At 36.9% G+C, this 24,397-nt stretch overlaps 1 protein-coding gene across 14 annotated transcripts in view; it reads left to right on the forward strand.

Annotated features, from left to right (window-relative positions):
• RTTN (rotatin) overlaps window positions 1-24,397 on the forward strand; it is a 179,715-nt gene that overhangs the window by 26,102 nt on the left and 129,216 nt on the right. For all 14 annotated transcript variants that reach the window (XR_013831188.1, XR_013831189.1, XR_013831190.1 and 11 more), the window contains 12 exons: window positions 1,855-2,025; window positions 8,054-8,266; window positions 9,471-9,583; window positions 10,981-11,107; window positions 13,656-13,781; window positions 14,306-14,422; window positions 15,340-15,479; window positions 18,247-18,418; window positions 19,971-20,070; window positions 22,102-22,190; window positions 22,545-22,662; window positions 24,248-24,344. Coding sequence is in view for 11 of the 14 variants with exons in the window: in XM_079941820.1 (XP_079797946.1) it covers window positions 1,855-2,025; window positions 8,054-8,266; window positions 9,471-9,583; window positions 10,981-11,107; window positions 13,656-13,781; window positions 14,306-14,422; window positions 15,340-15,479; window positions 18,247-18,418; window positions 19,971-20,070; window positions 22,102-22,190; window positions 22,545-22,662; window positions 24,248-24,344 (1,583 nt within the window). In the remaining 3 variants the exon portion in view is untranslated. The remainder of the gene's footprint in view (window positions 1-1,854; window positions 2,026-8,053; window positions 8,267-9,470; window positions 9,584-10,980; window positions 11,108-13,655; window positions 13,782-14,305; window positions 14,423-15,339; window positions 15,480-18,246; window positions 18,419-19,970; window positions 20,071-22,101; window positions 22,191-22,544; window positions 22,663-24,247; window positions 24,345-24,397) is intronic.

A 24,397-nucleotide genomic window follows, 5' to 3' on the forward strand; every position in this document is an offset into this window, starting at 1 on the left:
GTTTTGCTATCTCTTTTGTTTCCTTTTTTTTTTTACTCTATAGATTATTTTATCTTCCTTTTACTTCTGTAGTGATTTGGAAAGTATCATAGTTTTAATGTTATTTGTGTTTATCTTTAAATTTTTCAAATGATCCATGTAAGTAACAAAAAAATGTTTACTCCTTTATATAATTTTTAAAATTTTGTAAAATATACATAACATAAAATTTACCATTTAACTCTTTTTGCGTGTATAATTCAGTGGCATTAGGCACATTCACATTGTTGTACAATTGTCACCATTATCTGTCTCCAAAACTTTTTCATCATCTCAGAGTGAAACTCCACACCCACTAAACAATAACTCCCCACTCTCCTCTTCCCCCAGTCCCTGATAACCACTATTCTACCTTCTTTCTTTATGAATTTGTATATTTTAGGTGCTTCATATAAGAGGAATCATCCAGTACTTGTCTTTTTGTATCTGGCTTATTTTACTTTACATAATGTTTTCAAGAGTCATCTTGTTGTAGCATGTGTCAAAATGTCATTCCCTTTTAAGGCTGAATATTTCATTGTATGTATACCATCTACTGCATATTGTTTATCCATTCATATGTTGATAGACACATTTCTACCTTTTGGCTGTTGTGAATAATGTTGCTCTGAACATTGACGTACAAATAAGTGTTTGAAATCCCTGCTTTTCATTCTTCTGGCCATATACTGAGAAGTGACATTGCTGGATCATATGGTAATTCTATGTTTAATGTTTTGAGGAACTGCCATACTATTTCCACAGTGACTGAACCTTTTACATTTCCACCAGCAATGCACAGGTGCTCCAGTTTCTCCACATCCTCGTCAACATTTGTTATTTCCTATTATTTTTGATAATGTCCATCCTAATGGATGTGAAGTGTATCTATTGTGGCTTTGATACTTTATGTAACTTTTATAGGCCCCATGTCTTTTAGTTTTATTTCGTGTTTATTTATCCTTGAATTAAAAAATTTCTGACATACATTATATTTTTGTCTTTAGTTTACAGGTAATTTCTCATTTTAATTTTCATAAATTTTCCATGGAAAGTTGAGCGTGAGAACCCCAGTGCTTTTTTTGTTCTACCCTTTTTCTGATACTGTCCTTTCAGCAGCTAGTTTATAGGGTTATGTCAACATATCTAGGATATATTTTAGTCTATGTTGTTATGACTTGCCAGTTAGTCTACTGTATTTTAGTTTTCATGCTTTATGCATACCTTTCGATTTAAAAGATATAACTTCTATTTAAGTAGTAAGGTATCTAGAAATTTATGATGGTGGAACATTTGCTCTGAAACAACCTTATTACCTGAAGAGAGATTATACAATTTAATATTTCATTGTTTTTTAATTATTTGACTTCCCCTGTTTCATTTCTTTAGTAACTTTGGGATCACTTTGAGGGCAGGGATCATGTCTCTTGAACTAATGCATTTTCCCCCATATACCTGCCACTGTGTTAAGCATACACTAAGTCCAATAAATATTGGATGAGAGATTTACATGCAGTGTTCAAAGTTGGAACAATTAAGCACTAGAAACTAGGAGGAACTAATGGATCATTAAGTTTTTGTATTTTGTTTATTTTTATTTATTATTAGTTAGAATTCATATTAAATACTTAAAAATTGTTAGCTTTTTAAAAAATTTAGGTATACTTATAATTCTTTCCTATCGTTAAAAGTATCTTGGCATGTATTGGTTATTCTTATAGGGAGGAATACATTTATATTATTTAATGATAACATTTTATATTGTTCTCCATGATATTTCTATATTGGCCCCTAAAATTGATTGTTTTCTTCTGTTTTGTGTTTAAATGTTTGCAGAAAAAGAAACTGCTCATGGTGTTGGGGTCCCTTGGAGACAGCATGTGCTACCATAAAAGCAACATCAGTTTGGAACAACCAGAGGCGGTGCTGGTGCACCACAGGATGGCCTTTGTCAGCATTTCGCTGTTTGCAGTCCGACTGCTGCAGACACTTCTCCCTGTTGAAAAGGTAAGGCAGGTAGCGTGGCTTTGTTGTAGTTTACTGGGTGTTACAATCACTGTCCTGTTGTAAATTCCTTCTGATCATTTCATGGTGTACAAAGATTATATTGGAAATGCAGAAATTGAGAAATGGCTAACATTTTTTATTAGTTTTGACAAATAAATTGATAGAAAAAAATACTAATTTTTTAAGATAACTTTTAAAAACTGTGGTGTAATATGTTGAGAAAGGTGCACAGTTCAGTGCATTTTTACTAAGTGAATATATCTGTGTTTAGAAAGTGACCACCCCCCAAAACATGAAGTAGAACATGACCAGTCTTTCAAGGCCGCTTCCTGTCGCTTAACCTCTCCTCTCCCCACCCCTGCAAGCTAAACTCCTTTCTGACTTCTGTCACCATAGAGGGGTTTTTCTGTTTTTGAGCTTTATATAAATAGATGTATAAAGTATGTAATTGCTCAAGATTTTTTTTTTTTTTTTTTCGGTACGCGGGTCTCTCACTGTTGTGACCTCTCCCGTTGTGGAGCACGGGCTCCGGACATGCAGGCTCAGCGGCCATGGCTCACGGGCCCAGCCGCTCTGCGGCACATGGGATCCTCCCGGACTGGGGCATGAACCCGTGTCCCCTGCATCGGCAGGCGGACTCTCAACCACTGTGCCACCAGGGAAGCCCAAGATTTTTTTTTTTTTTTTTTGAGTTTCATTTTTGTTGTTGCTTGTAGCAGTTGTTTGTTAATTTTTATTGCAAAATACTATTCCATTATGTGACTGTATGTTAAAGGTGATTTTAACAGGTGTAAATACTTCTTTTAAATCATCTTACTGACTGTACTTTAAAGTGGAGGTTATATCTCTGAATTTGAACGTTGGTGGTAAAAATATCTCAAATGACTCATATGCAAGTGTTGTGTAGTGAACTTATTGCAAAAAGAAAGGTGTAGCATCGTGCTTAACTGAAGGTATGGGAAAAATTACTGCAGCTAAAAACCATTTCCTGTGCCTTTTGTTGTCCTTTGTTATAGCCACTTGCCCTTTTGCTCCGTAGAATTCTGCAGAGCATGTAGTCTAAACTCCATTGTTTTTTTTTTTTTGTGGTACGCAGGCCTCTCACTGTTGTGGCCTCTCCTATTGCGGAGCACAGGCTCCGGACACGCAGGCTCAGCGGCCATGGCTCATGGGCCCAGCCACTCCGCGGTATGTGGGATCTTCCCGGACCGGGGCACGAACCCGCGTCCCCTGCATAGGCAGGCGGACTCTCAACCACTGCGCCACCAGGGAAGCCCTAAACTCCAGTTTTTAATAACACATATGCAATATATGCAAAATAGTATCAGGTCATCTGGAAAAATAAGAATAGAACATTAAATTTTAAATATAGTATTTTCCTTTAGGGGAAATAACATTTCTGTTAATTTTAATTTTTTTTTTTTTTTTTTTTTTTTTTGCGGTACATGGGCCTCTCACTGTTGTGGCCTCTCCCGTTGCGGAGCACAGGCTCCAGACGCGCAGGCTCAGCGGCCATGGCTCATGGGCCCAGCCGCTCCACGGCATGTGGGATCTTCCCAGACTGGGGCACGAACCCGTGTCCCCTGCATCGGCAGGCGGACTCTCAACCACTGCACCACCGGGGAAGCCCTAATTTTAATTTTTAACTTTTTTATTAATTGTTATGTTTCTGAATAACACTTTGTGTTAAAGAGTGATAATTTTCCAAGGCATAAACATTATAAATTGAAGAATTTCAGTCATATAAGACTGGTATTGCATTTAAAATATAGGTGTCTCAACTTTACATGATAATGTTATATAACTGAAAAATTAGTAGTGCTACAATAACTTGTTACTAAGTATTACAAATGATCAATCTATGTATAGGTTGAGGTATTTTTGGAAAAGTTACTTGTCAGTTGTACCGTAGAGCTTATTTATTGCTTTTTTGATTATAGAGTTTTTTTCATCTATATGCTTATTTGGGCAGGAGTCAAAATAGAAGTCAATAATTTATTTTATTTGACTTACTTTGGTGTTAGAATAATGTAAAGCCAACTCTCCATGTCTTTTTTTAAGGTAGCTATGTATTGTTTTTGAAGGCAAATCAGTATCTGTCATTTTGGGGAGCTCTTTTAAATATGTAGCTTGGAACTGCATTAGAACAGTAAGTGGGGTCATTGAAGAGAGTGTAATTAAGGTATCAGCTAATAGATGGTTATAACTGCTTTGACTGATTAACTAAGAACTTTAAAATGAGATCTAAACAAACATGCTCTTCCTTTGCTGTTAACTTTCTCCTTCAGTTTATATAAATACAAGGCTATGCTGCCCTCTGCCTGTTGCTAGCCCACCAAAAATTGAAGTGGAATTTGGACTCTGAAACTTTCTACCTTAAAAGTGGCTTTTAAATGTTTGAGTTGCCACTTACCAAATATGTAATTTTGAAGTTGGAAAATGATATAGTATGAATCTATGTAGAGATTTCCTGAATTTGAATGTTTTGACAAAATGCCTTGAAGACCTTTTCTGAAATTGATAATTGCTGATTTTAAATGAATTTGGAGAATACCCATGTATAGGTTAAAATGATGCATTGGTAAATGTTATTACCAATGTTGTAAATTAAAATTAAAAGTGTTCTGGTTGGGTAAATCAAATTGGTAAGACAAATGAAGTTAACTTCATATGGGGGAACCATCTGGGAAATAAGAGCTAAAAATACTGGCCCTGTGCCAGAAACAAGATCCCAGAGCATCCTAGGAACCCCTGTGACCCTTTCTCAGCCAAGCAGACTGAAGGTGAGGAAGAATTTATACCACAAGATTTTGACTTTTTTAGTGAGGTATATAAAATCTAATAATTGGGTGTAGCTGATTGATTCAGAGCAGCATTTCTCAAAGTGTAATGTGCACCCAGATCACCCAGAGATCTTGTTAATCCGATCTTGCATGTTCTGGTCTGTAAGGTCTGGATAGGGCCTAAGAATCCCTACTTCTGACAGGCCATGCCAGGATAACGCCCTGGCTGCTCTGAGTGGCAGGTTTAGAGAAAACAGTATTATACCCCTCCTCCTCCAGCACGCACGAGATGACGATGTTGACTCTTTTCTATCTAATACTGGTAATAGCTTTCCACTGAAACATCATCACTTTCAGTCCCAACTGACACGTGACTAATGCTTATATATGTAGGACCACCGTCTTCAGCCTGGGGTGTAAACTGTGATGGGTCCATTGGCCATGCAAGGATTAAACGTATGACCTTACCTTGGTGCTTTGAGTTGCTGAGAGGAGTTTCAGATGTAGGTATGCAGAGTGAAAATGTCAGAATTCCTTAATGATGGGATGAAAAGAGGAAAGAAAGGAAATTAGTACTTATTGAATGTGATATGCCAGACATCTGCCCAGTGCTTATTTAATCCTCACATCAGCTATTCTTATTTTTCTGCCTAGAGTCAGAGAAAACGCCTTTAAACTAAAACACAGTGCCTTTGGAGTTAGACCCACTAGGATTTACTATCTTAGCGCAGAGCCCCACTCACTGAGTCTCCTTTGCTAATTTCTCTCTATCTTCCTAACCTCTTAAAGGGGTGGAACCCCAGGACTGGCCCTGGCCCTCATGAGATATCATCGCATTTTGGTCTTTAAGTGCCATCTATTTGCGGACACCTCCCAAACTTATATTTTCAGACAACACGTGTCACCTGAACCACAAACTCATAAGTATATATCCAGTATCCTTTTTGACATCTTCTCGAGACAGCTGATATCTCCGACTGAACATGCCCCAAGTCTTACTTCCCTGCACAGATGTGTTTTTCCTCTAGTCTTCCCGAGCTCAGTAAATAGCACCTTCATTCCAGTTGATTGTTGATCAGGAAAAACCTTAGAGTCATCCTTGATTCGTGGCTTTCACACACACTTAGATCCAATCCCTGAGCAAAATGTGTTATTTCTCCTTTGAACGTCTATCCAGAACCTGAACACTTCTCACCACTCCCACTGCTGCTACCTGAGTTTAAGCCACCATCCTGTCACGCCTGGATTATTGCAGTAACCTCCTCCTTGGTCTCTCAGCTTCCACCCTTGCTCTTTTCCATCTCTTCTCTCCAGACTCATCCTCAGGCTTGCTCAAAACCTTCCAATGCTCCTTCTGAGGACAAGTCCTTATAATGACCCAAGGCCTTACCTGATCTGGCACCACTGCCCCCTGACTCCATCCCTCAGCACTAGCTCCAGTGGCCTCCTTGCTGTCAAATATACTCTGTGTCCGAGCCTCTGTACTTGCTGTTCCCTCTTCTGTGAGTGCTTTTCCCTCAGATATCCACTCCTCCAGTTCTCTGCTTAGATGTTACCTTATCAGAGAGGCCTTCCTCTGCTTCCACCTCCTGTAACTTCTCTGTTCTTCTCCATCTTTCCTATCCCCTGTTTTTAAAATTTTCTTAGCACTCCTAGCCACACTGGACAAGTATGGTTTACTCTATGCTTTCTCCACTTGAGTGTTAACTTCGTGAGGGCAGAGGTTCTGTGTCCCTAGGATCTGGAATGGTGCCTGGCATACGGTAGGGGCCCAGTGAGTATTTGCTGAGTGAGCAAATAATTGGTGACTAGGTAATTTAGTTTCTCGCTCTCTCTTTTTTCCCCACTAGGAGAGTTCTTTACAGAATAAGAGAAATTTCTCTTGACTTTATAATAGCTGCTGTCTTAATAGTTGGGTTTTTTTTTTCATGCTTAGTAACCTAAAATTTTGATTCCTTTAGCTTTTGATATTCATTTGGCAACTGTATTTCATTTAAAAGCATTGTTTAGGGCTTCCCTGGTGGCACAGTGGTTAAGAATCCGCCTGCCAATGAAGGGGACACGGGTTCAAGCCCTGGTCTGGGAGGATCCCACATGCCGGGGAGAAGCTAAGTCCATGTGCCACAACTACTGAGCCCACCTGCCACAACTACTGAAACCCATGTGCCTAGAGCCCATGCTTTGCAACAAGAGAAGCCACCACAATGAGAAGCCTGTGCACCGCAACAAAGAGTAGCCCCTGCTCGATGCAACTAAAGAAAGCCCACGTGCAGCAAAGAAAACCTAATGCAGCCAAAAATAAATTAATTAATTAAAAAAAAATAAAGAACAGTAATTCTAAAAAAAAAAAGCATTGTTTAGCAGATTTAGTTCTTAGACTTTCAGGCAGTTAATGATTATCCTTAAAATAGGTTATCCATGAAAAAATTATGACCAAACCTACTTTAATAAAGGCAGCATTTCAGCTGTAGTAGTAAACCCTGCCAAATGGTTTTCTCTGAACATTGAATTTTCAGGCCTTTTCATTTTCTTAATTGATGCATAAAATTCTATTACAAAGCCAGAATCATTAAAAGAAACAAAACCCAGCAAAGGGTTTTTTTAGTCTTAAATCAATTGATTTAAGTTATAAAACATACACTATTTCATTTGGGCCCCTTGATTTTATACTAATTAAAGGTCAGTCTTTTGTGAGTGTTCTAGAACTATTTTAAATATGTTGAATTTCTCCTTTCCCCTCTAAAACACAAACAAAACCAAATAAAAATTAATTTCTGTTCGAATTAGTCTATAGCTATACTTGATTTAGTGATATTCAATTCAATATGTAGTTAATAAGCCTTGGGCTATATCCTCAGGGGTTTATTGCATTTTTCTGGAGATTTGTGTGCACCTGCACAAAAAACTTAGAGAAAAAGGCCTGGTACCTTCAGTTCAGTAGCAGAGGCATAAACGAGGTGTGGGCCCAGAGGGAGAGCAGTTCTGGGTGTTGATGTGGGGAAGAGGAGGTATCCTGAATCCCAGGCTTTGGGAAGGAGTTGAAATTTGGACTTGGGATATTTTGGGCAGAGAAAAATTGCAGTGAACCTAGGTGTAGATAAATGATGTGTTGGAGAATAGAATTTTCTTTGGAAAAGCAATAGACTTTGTGATAGAGAATTACTAAAAAAAGTTCAACTATGTTAATATTATAGTTTACTATATTTATCTAAAAATGGTTAATTTTTTTTTTTTAATTTATCAAGGCAAGCCACTTTTTACCAGAGCCTATGTCAGCAGCATTATTTCTAGTTTCTTTGGACATGCCTCTTTCTTTGGAATATCCAAATATTCATGAAGCTGTTGTGGCCTATTTGGAACAGCTGAATTCTGAAAACTACAGTATTTATAAACGAACTGCAGAGGCTGTTTATTCACTTGAGTGTACCTGTAACTTCCTGTCTGATGTTGGGAAGGAGGTAAAAAGTTTTGTTAATATCTCTTTAAAATTCCTTTGATAAAATATTTAGAAAATTTAACCTATAGTTTTCAAATTGATGGACATTTAACAATTGAATTCTTAGGGGTGGGATCCATTATTACTGAATGGCCCAATTATAAGATTAAAGTAAGGGTATGATTTATATAAATGTAAAATGAAGATTTAGATTAATGAATGGTATATATTCATGAGACCAGTGGTTTAAAAAAAACAATAATTATTATCAATATCTTTATTAGTGAGTTCCTCTTTGAAGTGGCTTACTGTGGGTGAACAGAGTGACAATTGATGTAAACAATTATAAGGGCCATTTTAGTGCTTATTTGTAGACACATTTTTTCCCTTTATAGACCTTTATTTATTCACAGAAAGAGCCTGATTTTTTAATTAAATAAAGCCATGAACTAGATTGTAAGGTAGTAGGATGACTTTCAATACCATGTTATAGCAATAATTATGTATTTGTTATTTATCCCTTTTAGGATATTATTTAGTATGTTATCAATTAAAGGGTTAATGAGTCTTAAAATAGACATTACTACAATAGTTGTTTACTGTTTGAAAATACCAAAATGGGTCCTGAAGATCTTGAAAAATTAGGAGCAAAATTTTATTCCATTTGGCCCCTACAGTGGAGTTTTTTGAACTTCATATTTTAAATTTTCCTTATTTACCCACTATCGTTTATTTTTATTTTCTTTTCCCCACATCTTTATGCCACTGTATCTTGTCTCCTCCATGATAGAATTTTGAACTGCCTTTTATTTGAATTATTTCCGTGGCATTCTGCATGGTCAGTTAATCACACAGGTATTGATCACCCCTATTTTCCCTAGAACCAATCAGGATGTTAGAAGTGGGAGGTGGATCTTAAAATACATGAGTCCTGCCTTGAGCTGCAGTTAGTAGGGGGATAAGGCCACAATTGAGCAGTCAAAGAACCATGCCACTCAGAGGTAAATAATATAAAGTCTTAAGCGGCGTTGAGTTAGGCATTTTCCCCACATTTTTCCTCCTAGGCTGACGTTTTTGGCTTGCTTGTTGAGCAGGTTGACTTAAGCAAATGTGAACAGTCTCAGGGCCTCTGGATGATCTAATTTCTTGAAGCTGCTTTGTTAGCTGTTGAGAATTTTATTGTACATGACCTTGACATTTACTGTTCCATTCTCTTCTTTTTTTAGGGAGAGAAGAATCTCTTAGAATTAGTGGAGCTGGCAGACCAAGCCTTACATAGCTTTTCCTATCATCAGCATTTCCCCCTAATAAAGGAAATCATCTGTATTTGTTCAAAGATGTAATATTTTCTTTCTTAATATGATTATATTATTATAGGTTGTGTGTGTGTGTAAGTTTAGGAGCAATGAAAATGAAACTTGTCTTAAATCTGTTATTTTTTAGTTTAAATTGCTTTTATATGTTTTGACCTTTAAACTGTATATATATAGTAGCATTAGGACAGTTAACTGTTTTATTCACGAGTAAGCTTTAAAAATGTCATGCCTATAATCAACATGAATTATCCTTGGATTTTTATACATTTGTTTTGGTGTCTTTCCAAACAAGTATTCAAGCACATTTGTTTATTTATCTTTAACATTTTAATTAATAACTTGAATTGAGGATTTTTTAAATGTAAATTTCATTATTCCTACCTTTTATATGGATTTTTGAAAAGCATCATGCATTGGTTAATTTATTTGGGGGACATTGGGACAGATTTTTCTGTAAAACTTAGTATTTTCATTGCTTTTGGAAAGAGTAAATCCATGGTGATAAATATCCATTAAATACAGGATTTATTTTTCTTTCTATCTGTCAGTCATCTCACATAATTACCTTTTTTTTGTGGTGAGAACATTGAAGATCTACTCTCTTAACACATATCAAGTATACAGTACAGCATTATCAACCATAGTCACCAGAACTACCTGTCCTGCATAACTGAAACTTTGTACCCTTTGACCAACATCTCTGCATTTCCTCCAGCCCCTGGCAACCACCAATTCTACTCTCTGCTTCTAAGAGTTTTAGGTTCCACATATAAGTCAGATCATGCAGTATTTGTTTTTCTGTACCCTGGCTTATGCCACTTAGCATGTCCTTCAGCTTCATCCATATTGTCACAAATGATAAGATTTCCTTCTTTTTTAAGGCTGAATAATATTCCATTATATATATATATTATATACATATATAATATATATATATACACACACACATACACATACATACCACATTTTTAAAAATCCATTCATCTATCAACTGACACATTGTTTTCATGTATTGGCTATTGTGAATAATTCTGGAATGAATATGGGAGTACATATATCTGTTTGAGGTACTGATTTCATTTTCTTTGGTTACATACCTAAAAGTGGAATTGCTGGGTCATATGGTAAATCTGTTTTTATTTTTTTGAGGAACCTCCATACTGTTTTCCATAATTGTTGTACCATTTTACATTCTAAATATAGGTTTCTAAAGACATTTTGTTGTTTTGTATTCTTTAAGAGAGAATATTCCCTGCCTTGAAACAAGTAAATGCTTGAGTAAATATTAATTCTGGGTTAGTTAAACATGATCTCAGTTGTAGGAACTGGAGTAGGAAGAAACCCCTTTCTCTGTGCTTTTTAGTCTCATGTTTAGTCCCTTACTTGCCTTAGATGTCTTGTATGTTTACCTTTTTACCAGCTGGAAATCTGCACAGGCCAGTCCATTATTACAAGGAGAAAGTCAGAAGGTGTTTCTACGTATGTTGTCTCACCCTTTGCCACAAGTGAAAGTTAAAACTTACCACTGTTGTCTGGAAATTGTTAAGGTAGGTTTTTTTGTTTTTGATTTTTTTGGGGAGCATTAACAGTGGATTTTCTGATTATAACTCAAAATTAAATTACTTGACCTTTTGGATATGATATAAGAGTTATTACCATAAAAATAGATGGTAGTTATTAGTCAACTCTAAGAAATTTATACTATTGAATTCCCTTAGTAAGTCTAGCAACTGAATTGCCTTATTAGCAGTTTTAATAAGAATTACATTTATGTTGTGTTATTTAATGATGGAAAAATTGTAAGGAAAAGTTGACTTCTATCAAGTATTCAAAGGTGATTTCTATGCTCAGGAAAAGTTTTAGCTTATTATGGCTTAAATTTTATAGTTTCAGATCTGTTTTCTTAGTAATATTCTTCTTTTCTTTCTTTTGAAACAAATATTTCCTGCGTTTTTAAATTATAAAATATTTCAGCATGGAATAGTACATAAATATTAACTATTTCAATATTGAAAAGAACACTGTACATAGGACAGTATAGAAAAATATATATATTCCTGTGTACTCTTGAAAGTGTCCTCTTGTATTCAGTACTCTTATAAGTACTACCTAGATATAATGTTTACATTTTGCCATTTTTTACTTATGATCCTTTTTTTTCAGAGAAATAAAAACATTAGTTATAACTGAAGCTTCTTTCTTTTCTCTTCCACTTTTTTTGTGCTACCAAGATAACCACTCTTACAAAGTTTTTGTTTATCCTTCCCATGCATGTATTTTATATGTGCATATCTCTATAAATCATATATATTACTGTGTTTGTCTCTTTAAAAAAGTATATAATTTCATACCGTACACATGTTTTTGCTGCCAGTTCTTTTCCTTTAATAGTAAGGTTTAAGATCTACCTAGTGGATTCATCTTAACTGCTCTTTACTTTGAATATACTTTCTTCTATTTATTGATAAGTATTTAGGTTCCGTCTACTTTTTACTGAGCTGTGTTTTTCAGTATTTTCAATGACAGTCTGTAACTGATAGTGCATGTGTTTGAAAATGTCTTGAGTTCACCTTACTCTTGAATGATAGATTAGCTGGAATTGTAGAATTCTGTAGAATTGTGTAGAGTTCTAGATTGACTGCCATTTTTCCTTAGCACTTTGCCAGTACTGCTTTGCTCTTGGTAGGCTTTTATCATTGTCGAGAAGGCTGCTGTCAGTTAAATTATAATTTCTTTGTATTTTTTTCTTCTAGTTGCTTTTAAGGTCTTTTCCTTAGCTCTGGAGTTCTGCAGTTTCATTACAATGTAACTTTGTATACACTTTTTTTTTTTAACGTATCTCTTTTAGCATGCTTCAGTTTGAAAACTCATGTCTGCCTTCACTTCTGGATAATTCTCAGTCATTATTGTTTCCCTTAGCCTTGCTGTTCTCTCCAAGTGGAACTCTCATTAGATCATGTTAGATCTTCTTATTTTACCCTTTGTGTCATTTAAGCCCTCTTTTATACTTGATCTTTTTTTGTTTTGTTTGGATAGAATTGCTCAGTACTGTCATTCAGTACACTAATTCTTTGCTCAATGATGTCTAATTTGCTTTTTAAAAATTGTGGTAAAATACACATAACGTAAAATTTACCATTTTAACCATTTTTAAGGTTTGGTGGCATTAAGTGCATTCACATTGTGCAATCATCATTATCCATCTCTAGAACTTTTTCATCTTCCTAAATTGAAACTCTGTACCCGTTAAAAAATAACTCTCTATTACCCTCCAACCCCCCCCAGATCCTGACAACCACCATTCTACTTTCTGAATTTGACTGTTCTAGGTACCTCATACTTGTGGAATCATATAATTGTCTTTTTTGTGTCTGGTTTATATCACTTAGCATCCATGTTTAGTATATATCAGAGTTGCATTCCTTTTTAAGGATGAATAATATTCTGTTGTATATATACCGCACTTTATTACCCATTCATGTGTTAGCGGACATTTGGGTTGTTTCCACCTTTTGGCTACTGTGAACAGTGCTTCAGGTGTACAAATATGCCTGCTTGAGTTCCTACTTTCAGTTTTTTGGGTGCATATCCAGAGTGGGATTTGTGGTAATTTTGTCGAAGAGATGATACAGAGTCATTACTTATATGCAGGTGCATCACTATATTGATAAGAAAAATCCCACATATATGTTGTCCTCCCCCTCACCCAGAAACTTAAGTCTGTTTTGATTTGAATTTTCTCTTTGTCAAACCTCAGTAAGCAAAATACAAACACCTTAGGATAAGTTTATGGTGGTGTTTATTTCCTATATGTTTGTTATTATGAACAACTTTAAAAGATTATGGTGGTCTCAGCAGTTTGGTTATTTAATTTGTCAACACCACTCTTGTTGGCTGAAAGAAATGTAATAGGTATCTCATGCAAACTCAAAAACTGTTAGTTAAGAGAATCTTTTTTTGTGTTCTACTGGTTAAAAGAAAAGTTTCAGTGACATAAGTACTAAAATTGGATTTGAATTATAAACAGAAGAAAGAGGAATGCTTTGGAAAAATCACTGTCACTAATTTTTAAAAACTTTTTGTATTATTTTGCAGGAATGTTTAGGTGTCCATAATGTCAGTAAACCCGTGTCCTCCCTTTGTAATGGAATTCATTTTCTACTTCACCCAAAAGTTCTGTATGAAATCTCTGCGTTTGGTATTCAAGAGCCCAAAAATGAGGTATGGCATGTTAGAAGGAAGTACAGAAGGCTACTCTGATTCTTTAGATACTCAGCTAAATCAAGATAGTATTCTAATGTCACAAGGTAGTATGAGAAACTAAAAAGAAACTTGTCTTTGATGTATGGGTTCAGTTAAGTTGTTGTTTAACTAAAAAGAAATGTTAAAACAAATGAGCCTTAAAATACAGGACATACTTGATCTCAGAGAATTCAGATCAAAATGTTAACTTAAGTTTTTCATGTTAGATGTAGGAATGATGCAGTAGTTATAATAAGCAGCGTATTTCCTTAAGGAACATTTTTATTCAATGGAAAAATATACTTTAAAGGTTAAAAAAAAAAGGAAATCATTAAGGGGGAAGGACTGGTTGAGAACAGAATGTAAGATGATGCTGTGGAAATAGGAGCGTTTGAAGGAAGAGATGCTAATTACCTTTCCAGATTTTATGAAATATTACAGGTATGTAAGATGACTTAATGGGCCACCTCCTCTTGGATTGTTTCCCCCGTATTGTTGAGCAGGTGAATGCCACTGCCAAGGCCATCCTGATGCATCTGCTGCAGGGGCGACTGAGGATGACAGCACTGACCTGGAACAAGTTTATCGAGTCTCTGTGTCCTGTCATCCCAGTGCTACAGGTACTCTGTGCTCACCTGCTTACACTACCATTTCTGTTTAGTGAGTGTGATTGATTTAAATGCACGCAAGCAGTAGAACCATCATGCTGCGGGAGAAATGAAGTGAAGCCACGAAGGCGCTGTGGATAAGGGAACAGGAAGTGGGCGGCTGTCTTGTTTCTGGCAGAAGGTTAAAGCAGGCTAGCGAATTTGTCTGTGTACACCGGGTGGGAGGTTAAGAAGTGAGGCGCAGGCATTTAGCATTGACTGTGAAAAATAGAGCTCAGCCTTATATAAAGGCTTTTAGCCAAAGCTAGCAGTGCTTTCTAAACAGCCTTTATGTCATGAAACTGGCTGCATGAGTTCTATCTGTGCATATATGAGTTAGCCTGATACTTTGATTAATGAGCTCTTAGAAACAAAGCTTTTTTAGCAGTCCTTCTGGGCTTAGGTAAAGGAGGGAGGGAAGTGCAGGGCCTTCCCTCCCTTGCATGAGAAGGTGGAGATGGGAAACACCATCATAGGAACAGTCCTCTTAGAAGAGAGAGCTGGGCCTCAGGCCCTGCCACTTGCACAGCTCAGTTCCTTGCAGGCGCACCGGCAGCACTCCCCTTTTGTAATGAGGGCACAGGTCTGAAGATCTGGGAGGGGCCTCATCTAGGGGCAGTGCCACTACTAGAATCTTGGAAAGTAGAAAAATTAGCAAGTGTCAGGAGGGTTGGCACATTTTCCTGAAGTTCTCCAGTATTATTTTTTAAATACAGTTGTATGTAGGCTTCTTACCTCATGTAGGTTATTTTGAAAAGTCATATTCAACTGAATTGAAAGAAATTTGTGAGTTGCCTGACAGGTCAACACAATTCTTATTTCAAGTTAAAAAATTAAGCAGTATGTGCATACAATCAGATGGTCATTTCTCTTTTTATGAAATCTGTTAGGGCTATGCTGACACAGAGGATCCTTTGGGTAACTGCATTCTCCTCCTAAGCAAAGCGAGTTCTGAGGCTGGTGAAGGGATTCTCCCCTGTACCACCTGGTTAAAGTCCATACTACGGCTGCTGCTGGTGAAAAAGCCATCGTAAGTACAGCAGAGTCTACTGAATGTGAAAGATGAACGGGAATGTCCTAGGAAAGGGTAGTAATTGTATCAAGCAGTATAGAACCAAAGGAGGTAAAGGAAAGTGATTCTCTTACTAGACAGAGACGGGGAGCTAATGGCTGAAACTAACCCAGTAAAGGTCTTTTGGACACTTTCTAAGACGCTCTGTCCATCCTCCAGCCTTGCTGTCAGATCAGCCTGTGTTACGGCATCGCTGCCCTCAGTGCTGTTCATAGTGCTGCTGCGGGCAGGGTGGAGAGCCGTGGAGAGAAACAGATTGCCAAAACCATAGGGCATTCGCACTGTCTTCTCGTTAGAAATTGTTAGTCTCCTGGAGTGTAACTTTTCTAATTAAATACTTGTTCTGAAAATTAAAGTTTTTCATGAAAGTGTAGTGGACCAGTTGCCTCACATACCAGGGTATGCATGTATTTTAATCTTGTTTAGCTTGTCCTCTTTTTTGGGAAACTGAAAAAGTGTCCTTTCCTCTACCATTAGTGTAAGTGTCATTTTAACTAAAAGAAAAGAAGGAGAGAAAGATTGTCTTCCTTCCCTCTCTGTCAGTGCAACATGAATCTTGTGTTACTCTCTTTAGGTAACAGTGGTTGGATTTTCTCTCACTGAGAAGAGAAAAAAAGCTTAGAGTAAAGATGGATAAGCAGTGATGAAGAGAAAGTGTCGGTTGAAAAGGCTAGGAGAAACAGACAGATGTTCTTTTGACAATGGATAATATTGTTTTCCCCATACTTACATCAGGATAATGCAGTGGCTTATTTATAAACAGATGATCAGACTAAAAGTTAAGGAAGTAGGTGAAATAAACTAAAACGTTAAGAGAATGGAAAGAGGAAAGTCAGAGGAGGTTGTAAGGGCTCATGCATCGTGCAGAGAGGAAAGTTGTGGGTGATGCAGGAAGCAGAGGGGCACATGGGGTGAGTGTGTTTGTGCTCCTCCGGGATTGGCTTCTGCAAATGTTCCCATTGACCCTCGGCAGTGTCTTTATTAATGTGCTAGTGTAATATTCCCTACCCCAAATTTGGTGATGTAACACAATAGGTGTATATTTTTGGTTCACCTTTGGGGGCCCAGAATCTCCAGGTAAACAAAAACAGTCTTATCAGGCAGGACATTCTAAGGGCTTAGAGATCCCCTCCCAGGAGCCAAGGGCAAGGCCAGACCTCTCTGGGTAAGGTAATTCTCGATTACACAGAACTTAAAGCAGTCCAAATTACATATTTGTTTTCATCATTTGACTAGTTCTACCCCATCTCACCAGACCATAAACTCCATTAGGCAGGAACCCCATCCATTGGCTAATCTTTACATCCTCAGAACTTCATTGAGTACCTTGGGCATAAACATGCTCAAAATGTATTTGTTGAAAGAAATAAGTATAGAGAAGTAATCGCACCATGGTGCTCGTGCTAAACCTAAAAAAACGGCCAAATTTATCCACCAGAGGAGGAGCTGCATTAAAAACATGCTGTACATACCCCACTCTGGGCTTTTGCCTGGGGGTGGTGGCTGTCTCTCCACTGACGACCCGAGATGTTAATACAGAGAGTGCTGGCACAGAGGAAGAGCATCGTGTGGGTGTCTGGCTGTTCTGAGCTTTCATGAGGTCACAGCAGATGGGAGAGGGAGGTTTGCCTGACTCCCACACCATGTTGGAGTAAATATTTGCCCTCCAAAGATGATATCTGTTAGTAATACACTAAATTCCTGCTTTCTCTAGATTTGGTAAGCACTTGAGAACCGTGGTGGGCAATGGAACCTAGCAGCACACAACACAGACATGACGCTGCCCTTCCAGAATTGGGCATGTAATTGGGAAGAGAGATCTTACCAGTTATACTTTATTATTAATTGTAATACAGCGAGATCAGTGTTATGATGGGGGACTTCAGGGGTCAGCACACAGCCTTTGCTGTGGTAGGGATGCCTCCCCGAGTGTGCAGGTTTTAATCGTAGTCTCACAAGTAGTACCTAAAACCTGGAACTTGTATTACTGCTTAAAATTTGCCCAGTGTCCATGTAGTTCCAGAACCTGTCTCAGTAACTCATTGCTGTGCGTCCACTTTCTATTTTTCCATTTCATTGTCTCGTGCATGCAGTGTTTAACCTTTTCTTGAAATCTTCCACCTCCCCACTCAGTGCTCAACTGACCTTGATGCTAATCCATTCCAGATAAAATAGAATTTTGATGGGAACCAAAAATATCATATCTGAGGGGATCTATTTCACCCCCAATATCTCGCTTTAGCTGTTAGTATGATTACTCTCCTGGAGGTTCGACCTGTTGTTTGGGCTCTGCTCATGGGTCTGTGATAGCCTTTATGATTGAGATACATCACTAGACTTGGAGTCAGGAGCTAGGATTTTTAATTTGCAGACCGACTTACTGGAGCTGAGGTGATATTGACAGTGAAGTTCGCAGTCTCAGTGAGTCTGCACCTTCACTTGTAATTATTGATTATTCTTTATTTATGCTGCTTATTCATAAATGTAAAATGCAGGAATAACTGTGGTATTTTAATAGAAAAGTATTTTAATAGAAAGTATTAATAAGTATTTTAATAGAAATACTAAGTATTTTAATAGAAAAGGTAAAACGTCATCAGTAACGTCAGTATAAGCATAGCTAATTATTATGTTGATTTGTAATAATTCTTTGTGTTATGGGCCTTTATAATTTCTATACATTTGTATATTACAAAATGTTGACTTAAAGACTTTGTTTCTTCAGGGTCCGGATGCTGGCATTAAAGCTTTTAGCAAGTCACCTTACAAGGGAAGAGGGGGCGGATACCAAGCGCCCTTCAATCGATGCCAGAGTTCTCTCCAGAGTTACTAATTTATTTATTGTGAAAAAGCCTATTGAACTCAAATTGGATGACAGAAGAGAACTGATTATTAAGGTGATCATAACTTTCAAGTTTATTTATTCATAACTGTGTGGTTATTTGATATATTTTATGTTACATTTTTCAATTTGTGTTATGTACGGGAGAGGGAGAGAAATGGTGGCTTCACCTGTGGTTATTCCTGCCTAGTGTGAAGTTGTGTCCTGGCTTTTTCTGGCTCCTGGATACATTTATTTATTGAACAAATATTTCTTGAGTGCCTACTATATGCCAACCATCATGTCCCTTTTCATTCAGAATATACGCTGGAAATGCAAATTAATTTGAATAGTATCTTAAATACAACATAAGGCTAATCTAGTGGAAAGAAATTCTCTGATGACACTTAAAAACAAACATCACTGACATAAAATTATTCTTCTTTTTCTTCTGTTGGAAATTGCCTGTAATACTAAAACAGAAAATATTATGATAAAAGTTTTCATCCTCTTCATTACAGGAAAAATAATATAGAAGGCAAGGGCAATTTCTTTTAAATGTTACAGTGGTTCTGAGATTTTTTTTGTTAATCTCTTTTCTAAATCTTTGGCTTTTTCCCCCTTTTAAGAGGTGTAGCCTTCATCTCCCTGTCTGCCCAGAACTGCCCCCAAATCATCGTGGACTGATGTAGGATCAGATAAAGCAAGCTGTCCGTTATCTTCATTGCTTCATTCCTGTGTTTTATAGCTTCTCCTGTGACTCCAAGTGTGCAGTCTGGCAGTTTCCTTTAAGTTTAGACCAGACCCCGAGGCCTGTGGTAGAGCCACATGCAACACAATGGATTTTTTAAAACAGGGAAACATATTCAGTGTTCTTCTAACCTAAGTGTTCGGGGCCGTCTGATGGCCCTGGCAGGAGGATTGGAGAACCTTCCATGGGCCACATACCAGGTCCTGTTGGGGAATTCCTGCGTACTGAGCCACTGGTATCACTACTGCGCCCTGTGTGTCACGTGGAGGAAGGTGGAGTGGGGTTCTAGAACTCTCTTTCCTGAGTCCACATGAGGGCTGCAGGTGGCAGTGGGGGGGGAGAAAGGAGGGGTGTGCTCTCGGTCCTTTTCTACCCCCATTTCCTGTTGTGTTTTGCCTCCTCAGACTGTCCCGGCAGGAAGTGACAGTCAGGGACTGCTGGTGGGGGGCTTGGTCAGAGTGCTGGGCAGCAAGCCCCAGAGAGCTGTCCGCTTTGGGGTCCCTAAGAGGGGGAAGTGGAGAGGCCAAGGGAATTCCAGCTGGTGGTTTCGGGGAGCAGCAGAGAAATCCCAAGTCACGTGTCTGGGGTTGCTGTTCTCGGGCTAGCCTGGAACTACCCATAGTGATGCTGTGTAACTTGGATGGTTAGTGGGTCATGAATGGCTTCCTAGCGGAAATGTACGTTAAGAGGAGAGGCTTATTTGACATCATGGATCTTTGTTTTGGATCCTAACTCCCTCTCTGACCTAGCACATCATTGTTGCAAATGTAAATGTATCAGTTACTTAAATAAGTTGGCCTTTGAGCTTTTGTTTTTATAACTGTAGACTTTTACTGGAGAATTGGAAGTAGATGAAAAAAAATTTTTTTTTTTTCAGTTGGAGACTGTTGAAAAGGTATATGACATCTTTATCTCAGACGATATTGATCTTATTTTGAGAAAGTCAGCTGCAGAACAGTTAGCTGTGATTATGCAAGGTAATCTTTTAAGGAAAATGCTGCTGAGAATGGAATTTTAGATTGCTGTGTGTAGTAGTACTGGGGGTTGGCAAACTATGGTTTGTAGGCCAATCTGGCCTGTGGCCTGTTTTTATTTTGCAGCCTTCAAGTTAAGGATGGTTTTTACATTTTTAACAAAGAATATGCGACAAAGGCCATATGCGGCCAGCAAAGCCCAACACAGTTACTATCTAGTTCCTTAAAGCAAAAGTTTGCCGACCCCCGGTCTAGATTATTGTTGTTTGACCTGTGGAATGTCATTTGATAAAATTATCTTTCTTCTGAAATGTTGATATAATTCTAACAGTAAATTGCTTGTTCCTTTCTCAGTTTACCTAGTATATGATATTCAGTTTGTTCCATCTTGCTTAGAGAAATCAATCAAATTGTACTTTGTGGGTAGGTAAGATAAAAATAATGCACCGTAACTATGTATTTTCTTTAAAAGTTTATTTTTAAAAACAACTAGTAAAATTTACTCTTAGCTTTGTTTGTAGTGTTGTTATTCTTTGAGTTTTTAATTTTTTCCTATATGTGATGTATGTAATTTATCTTTAATGTTTGAGAGAAGTAATTTTGCATTTACATAAAAATATTTTTTTTTAACTTGGAAGGTGGGGTATGATGGATATTCCCATCCTGACATTAGTGGAAACTGGGATGAGAGAGTAATTTGAAAGATCATATTCAACATATTTGTGCTTTTAATAACAATAATAGAGACTACAGGAAATAAGCCTCAATCAAATGTGGAGAGCCTTGGCTAAGAAGATTAAAGAAAACTTGTAGAGGGTATTCTTTCAGTATTGTTTAACATTTCAGAAATGAAGCTTATGATTTGGGTATATGCACTGTATTGGAGGGTAGTGGAAACTAACCTTTTTAAAGTGGCAGCTAAAGGTAGTTACAGTGAAAGCTACAAATTAAATATCAACTTTATATTTGTACGTCTTTCTCAATGAGAATATCGGAGCACAAACTAAGAAAATTTGTCTGCTAGTTGTGAAATACTTGTCACTAATCTATAAGCAACTAGAGTTTTTGGTGCTAGTGATATCTGGTATATGTGTGTGTGTGTGTTTGTGTGTGTGTGTATGTCTTAGTCTATTTGGCCTGCTGAAGTAGAACACCATAGACTGGGTGGCTTATAAACAACAGAAATTTATTCTCACAGTTCTGGAGGCTTGAAGTCCAAGATTAAGGCACCGCAGATTCAGTGTCTGGTGAGGGCCTGCTTCTTGGTTCATAGGTGGCTGTCTTCTCCCTGTGCCCTCACATGGAGAAGGGGCAACAAAGCTCTCCTCTTTTTATAAGGACATCGATCTCATTCAGGAGGGCTCCACCCTCATGACCTCATCACCTCCCAAAGGCCCCACCTCCACGTACAACCGCACTGGGGATTAGGTTTCAAGCATGTGAGTTCTGCGGGGACAAACATTTAGACTGTGGCAGTGTACACACACACACACACGCATGTATATGTTTATTAAAAAAAGAGGTCATATTCTCTAGAAATATGTAGAGTATGTTACAGACCCTTTCTTTTATATTTGCTATTAACAGTTTGAGGTTAAAGATCTTGTATTAATATTGATAGAAAAATGCAAGTCATATTTACATATTAGCTTGTGGAGAATTCTAAACATTTTGAGATGATAGATTTGGAAAAGAGAAGAAATGTCCATGAAAGAACATAAAATAATTTTCCATGTACAAATAAAAGTGTTCATTTGTATATTTAAAATTCTAGTCCTTTTCAGAATCTGAGCTAGTTCATTTAATTATTCTTCTTAAATAGCTTTTTTTTTTATATTACAGAAGTAAGATGTGCTTGTTACTTAAAAGTTTTCAAATTGTTCAGATGTGTATAAAGTAAAAAGTTTCAAGTGTCATCCTCTAATTTTCAACACTAGGTGTAATTATTTTTAAAAGTTGTGTGGCTGTCTGTTCTATTTTTAAAACTATAGAAAATGTTCTTTAACTTTTAGTAACTTTTTTTTTGGTCTACAGATATTAAAATGCATGCTGTGGTGAAAAAATTATGCTTAACTGACAAGATAATTGAGTATTTAAATAAATGTGTGAGTCAGGATGGAGAGGTAAGACATATTTTTACAGATTGGTTTTTTTTATCAATTAAATTTGAAATGAATTCAACTGGATTTGGATAAGTACTTGGAGTTTCAGTCTTGAGTAACATCCACTACCTTGTTCATTTTTTTTTAATTTCTAAAAGTGAGATCTCTAAAGGAAAACCTTAACATTTCTATTAGATGTATAAGCAGAAGTATATACAAAACGTACTTTCAGTGGAAAATCTTAATATTTGCATTTTAGTTTCACACAATTTTGATGAAAAAGCATGACATTTAGAATAAGACGATGTTATAGTATATTTTATCTCACCTTAGAATTGATAAAAATAAATAACTGTGTTTTCCCCTGCTGGCCAGGTAATAGAGTGTCTAGTACAGCCAAGCCTCACGCTCCTGAGGAAGGTTCTCTGTGCTGACCCAGTCCTACGTGTTTCCCTCTCCCAACAACCTTCTCTCTTGACCCTGCTGTTCAGAGGTAAATAAAATACATTCTGACAGTAATAAGAGCAATCTTCAGCTTTAACTGTTTATTCTTTAACTGTAGGTAACATTTTCTTTCCGCTTTACTAACACAATAACAAAGTTTATTAGTGAATATGCCACTGAAAAAACCCATCGCAGTGGAAAACGTTTAACACTTTTGTGGGAATTTTCTTAAAATCCTGTTACAGAGTAGACCTTAGGGCTGAGAAGGGCTGAAGCCTCTGATCGCTCTCTGCACCTTGATGTAGCTGTCGTTTGGTGCTCAGATGGTCAGTTGTTACCTGTAGAGAGAGAGAGTGCGCTGCAGCTGCTGTCTCTGTTGCCTGTTTGTTTCCAGTGTCTGTTTCCTCATTCTTGTTTTGTTTGTGCCTTTAGATCTGACGCTTTGCTGTTATAACTGACTATGTCCTTAAACTGGCATTCAGAGTGTATAGACTCAACTTGTGGGGAGTGGGAACTAGACCATCCTGAATGACTCTGAGCATTAACTTATTACATTTTCTAAAGTGTGATTTTTTTTTTAACCTTTTTCAGTTTGGTTGTAATTGAGTAATGTATTTAGGTGGAAAAATTCCATGTTATTTTTTTCTCTTCTTTTCTGACTGTTCTCAATAGAGAGCTTGGTAACATTCTGTGCTATTTTCTTTCCTAGAAATGTAGGCCATTGCTTTTAAATATTCTACAAGAGACACCTTGATCAAATGTCTCAATATGCCTAACCTTGTCAGTTATCAGGCATGTAAGAGATTAATGATATTTATGTTCAAAATATTATGAGTCATTTTATTTTAGCATTTTCTTCTCTTCTGATGGCTTCTGCTTGCCAAGTGAATAGGACACAGTTTAAGTAACATTGATAAAGGTTCAAACCAGGTAAAGTTCTAAAGAGAGTCAATGTGTTCGGCTTCATAAATTTTGAATAGTGAGTAAAATTTTATAAGTTTTTTTATAGATTGATGTGGAAGAGTAGCAGTTATGGATCTCTAGTTTTCTTTTGTCTTGTTAATAATTGTCTTCCTGTTAACCTCACTCAGTAGAATTTAGTTCCTAGTTTACCTTTTCATTTATAATTTTGATTTAAATTATTCAAGCAATCAATTAATTATGAGCACCTACTAGATTCAAAAGCATTTTCTAAGGCAACATAATCTGTACCCTTTTAATACTTTTTTGATCTCATTGATGTTTCCAAGAATTACTTAAGTGAGCCTGAAAATGAATTTTAATATCTCTCATTAATGAATTTAGGGCAAAATTAGTTTTTTAACTAGGTACTCAACAAAGAAAATTAATTCCTCAGCAAACATTTATTGAGTGCATACTGTGTGCTAGGCCAGTAGTGTCTGTATGCTCCAAACCTACCAGATCAGAAACTCTGTTTTAACAAGCCCTGCAGAGATTTGCATAGATTTGAAAGTTGAGAGCCACTGTTTTAACGATGTCAGTTTATCTGGGTTAGCATCGCATTTCTCTGAGAATGGAATCTCTTCTTTTCAAGTTAAGATATTTTAAATTTGAAGTTCATTCTTTCTAGAGGTAAAAATATTTTATAAAGTTATGCTTCTTTTTATTTACAGTTTCCTTGATATTTCATGAAGATTGTACCGTCGTGACTGAAGTTGGAGCATTATTTTGTCTTCTGTTATTTGATGAAGTATCAAGAATGGATATGTGGTGAGCTATAAGACTTTTAAAAGGTTTTTACTCTGAATTGTCTGTTTGAGTTT

This window comes from Stenella coeruleoalba (assembly GCF_951394435.1).
Source record: "Stenella coeruleoalba genome assembly, chromosome: 14".
NCBI classification, from domain to species: domain Eukaryota; kingdom Metazoa; phylum Chordata; class Mammalia; order Artiodactyla; family Delphinidae; genus Stenella; species Stenella coeruleoalba.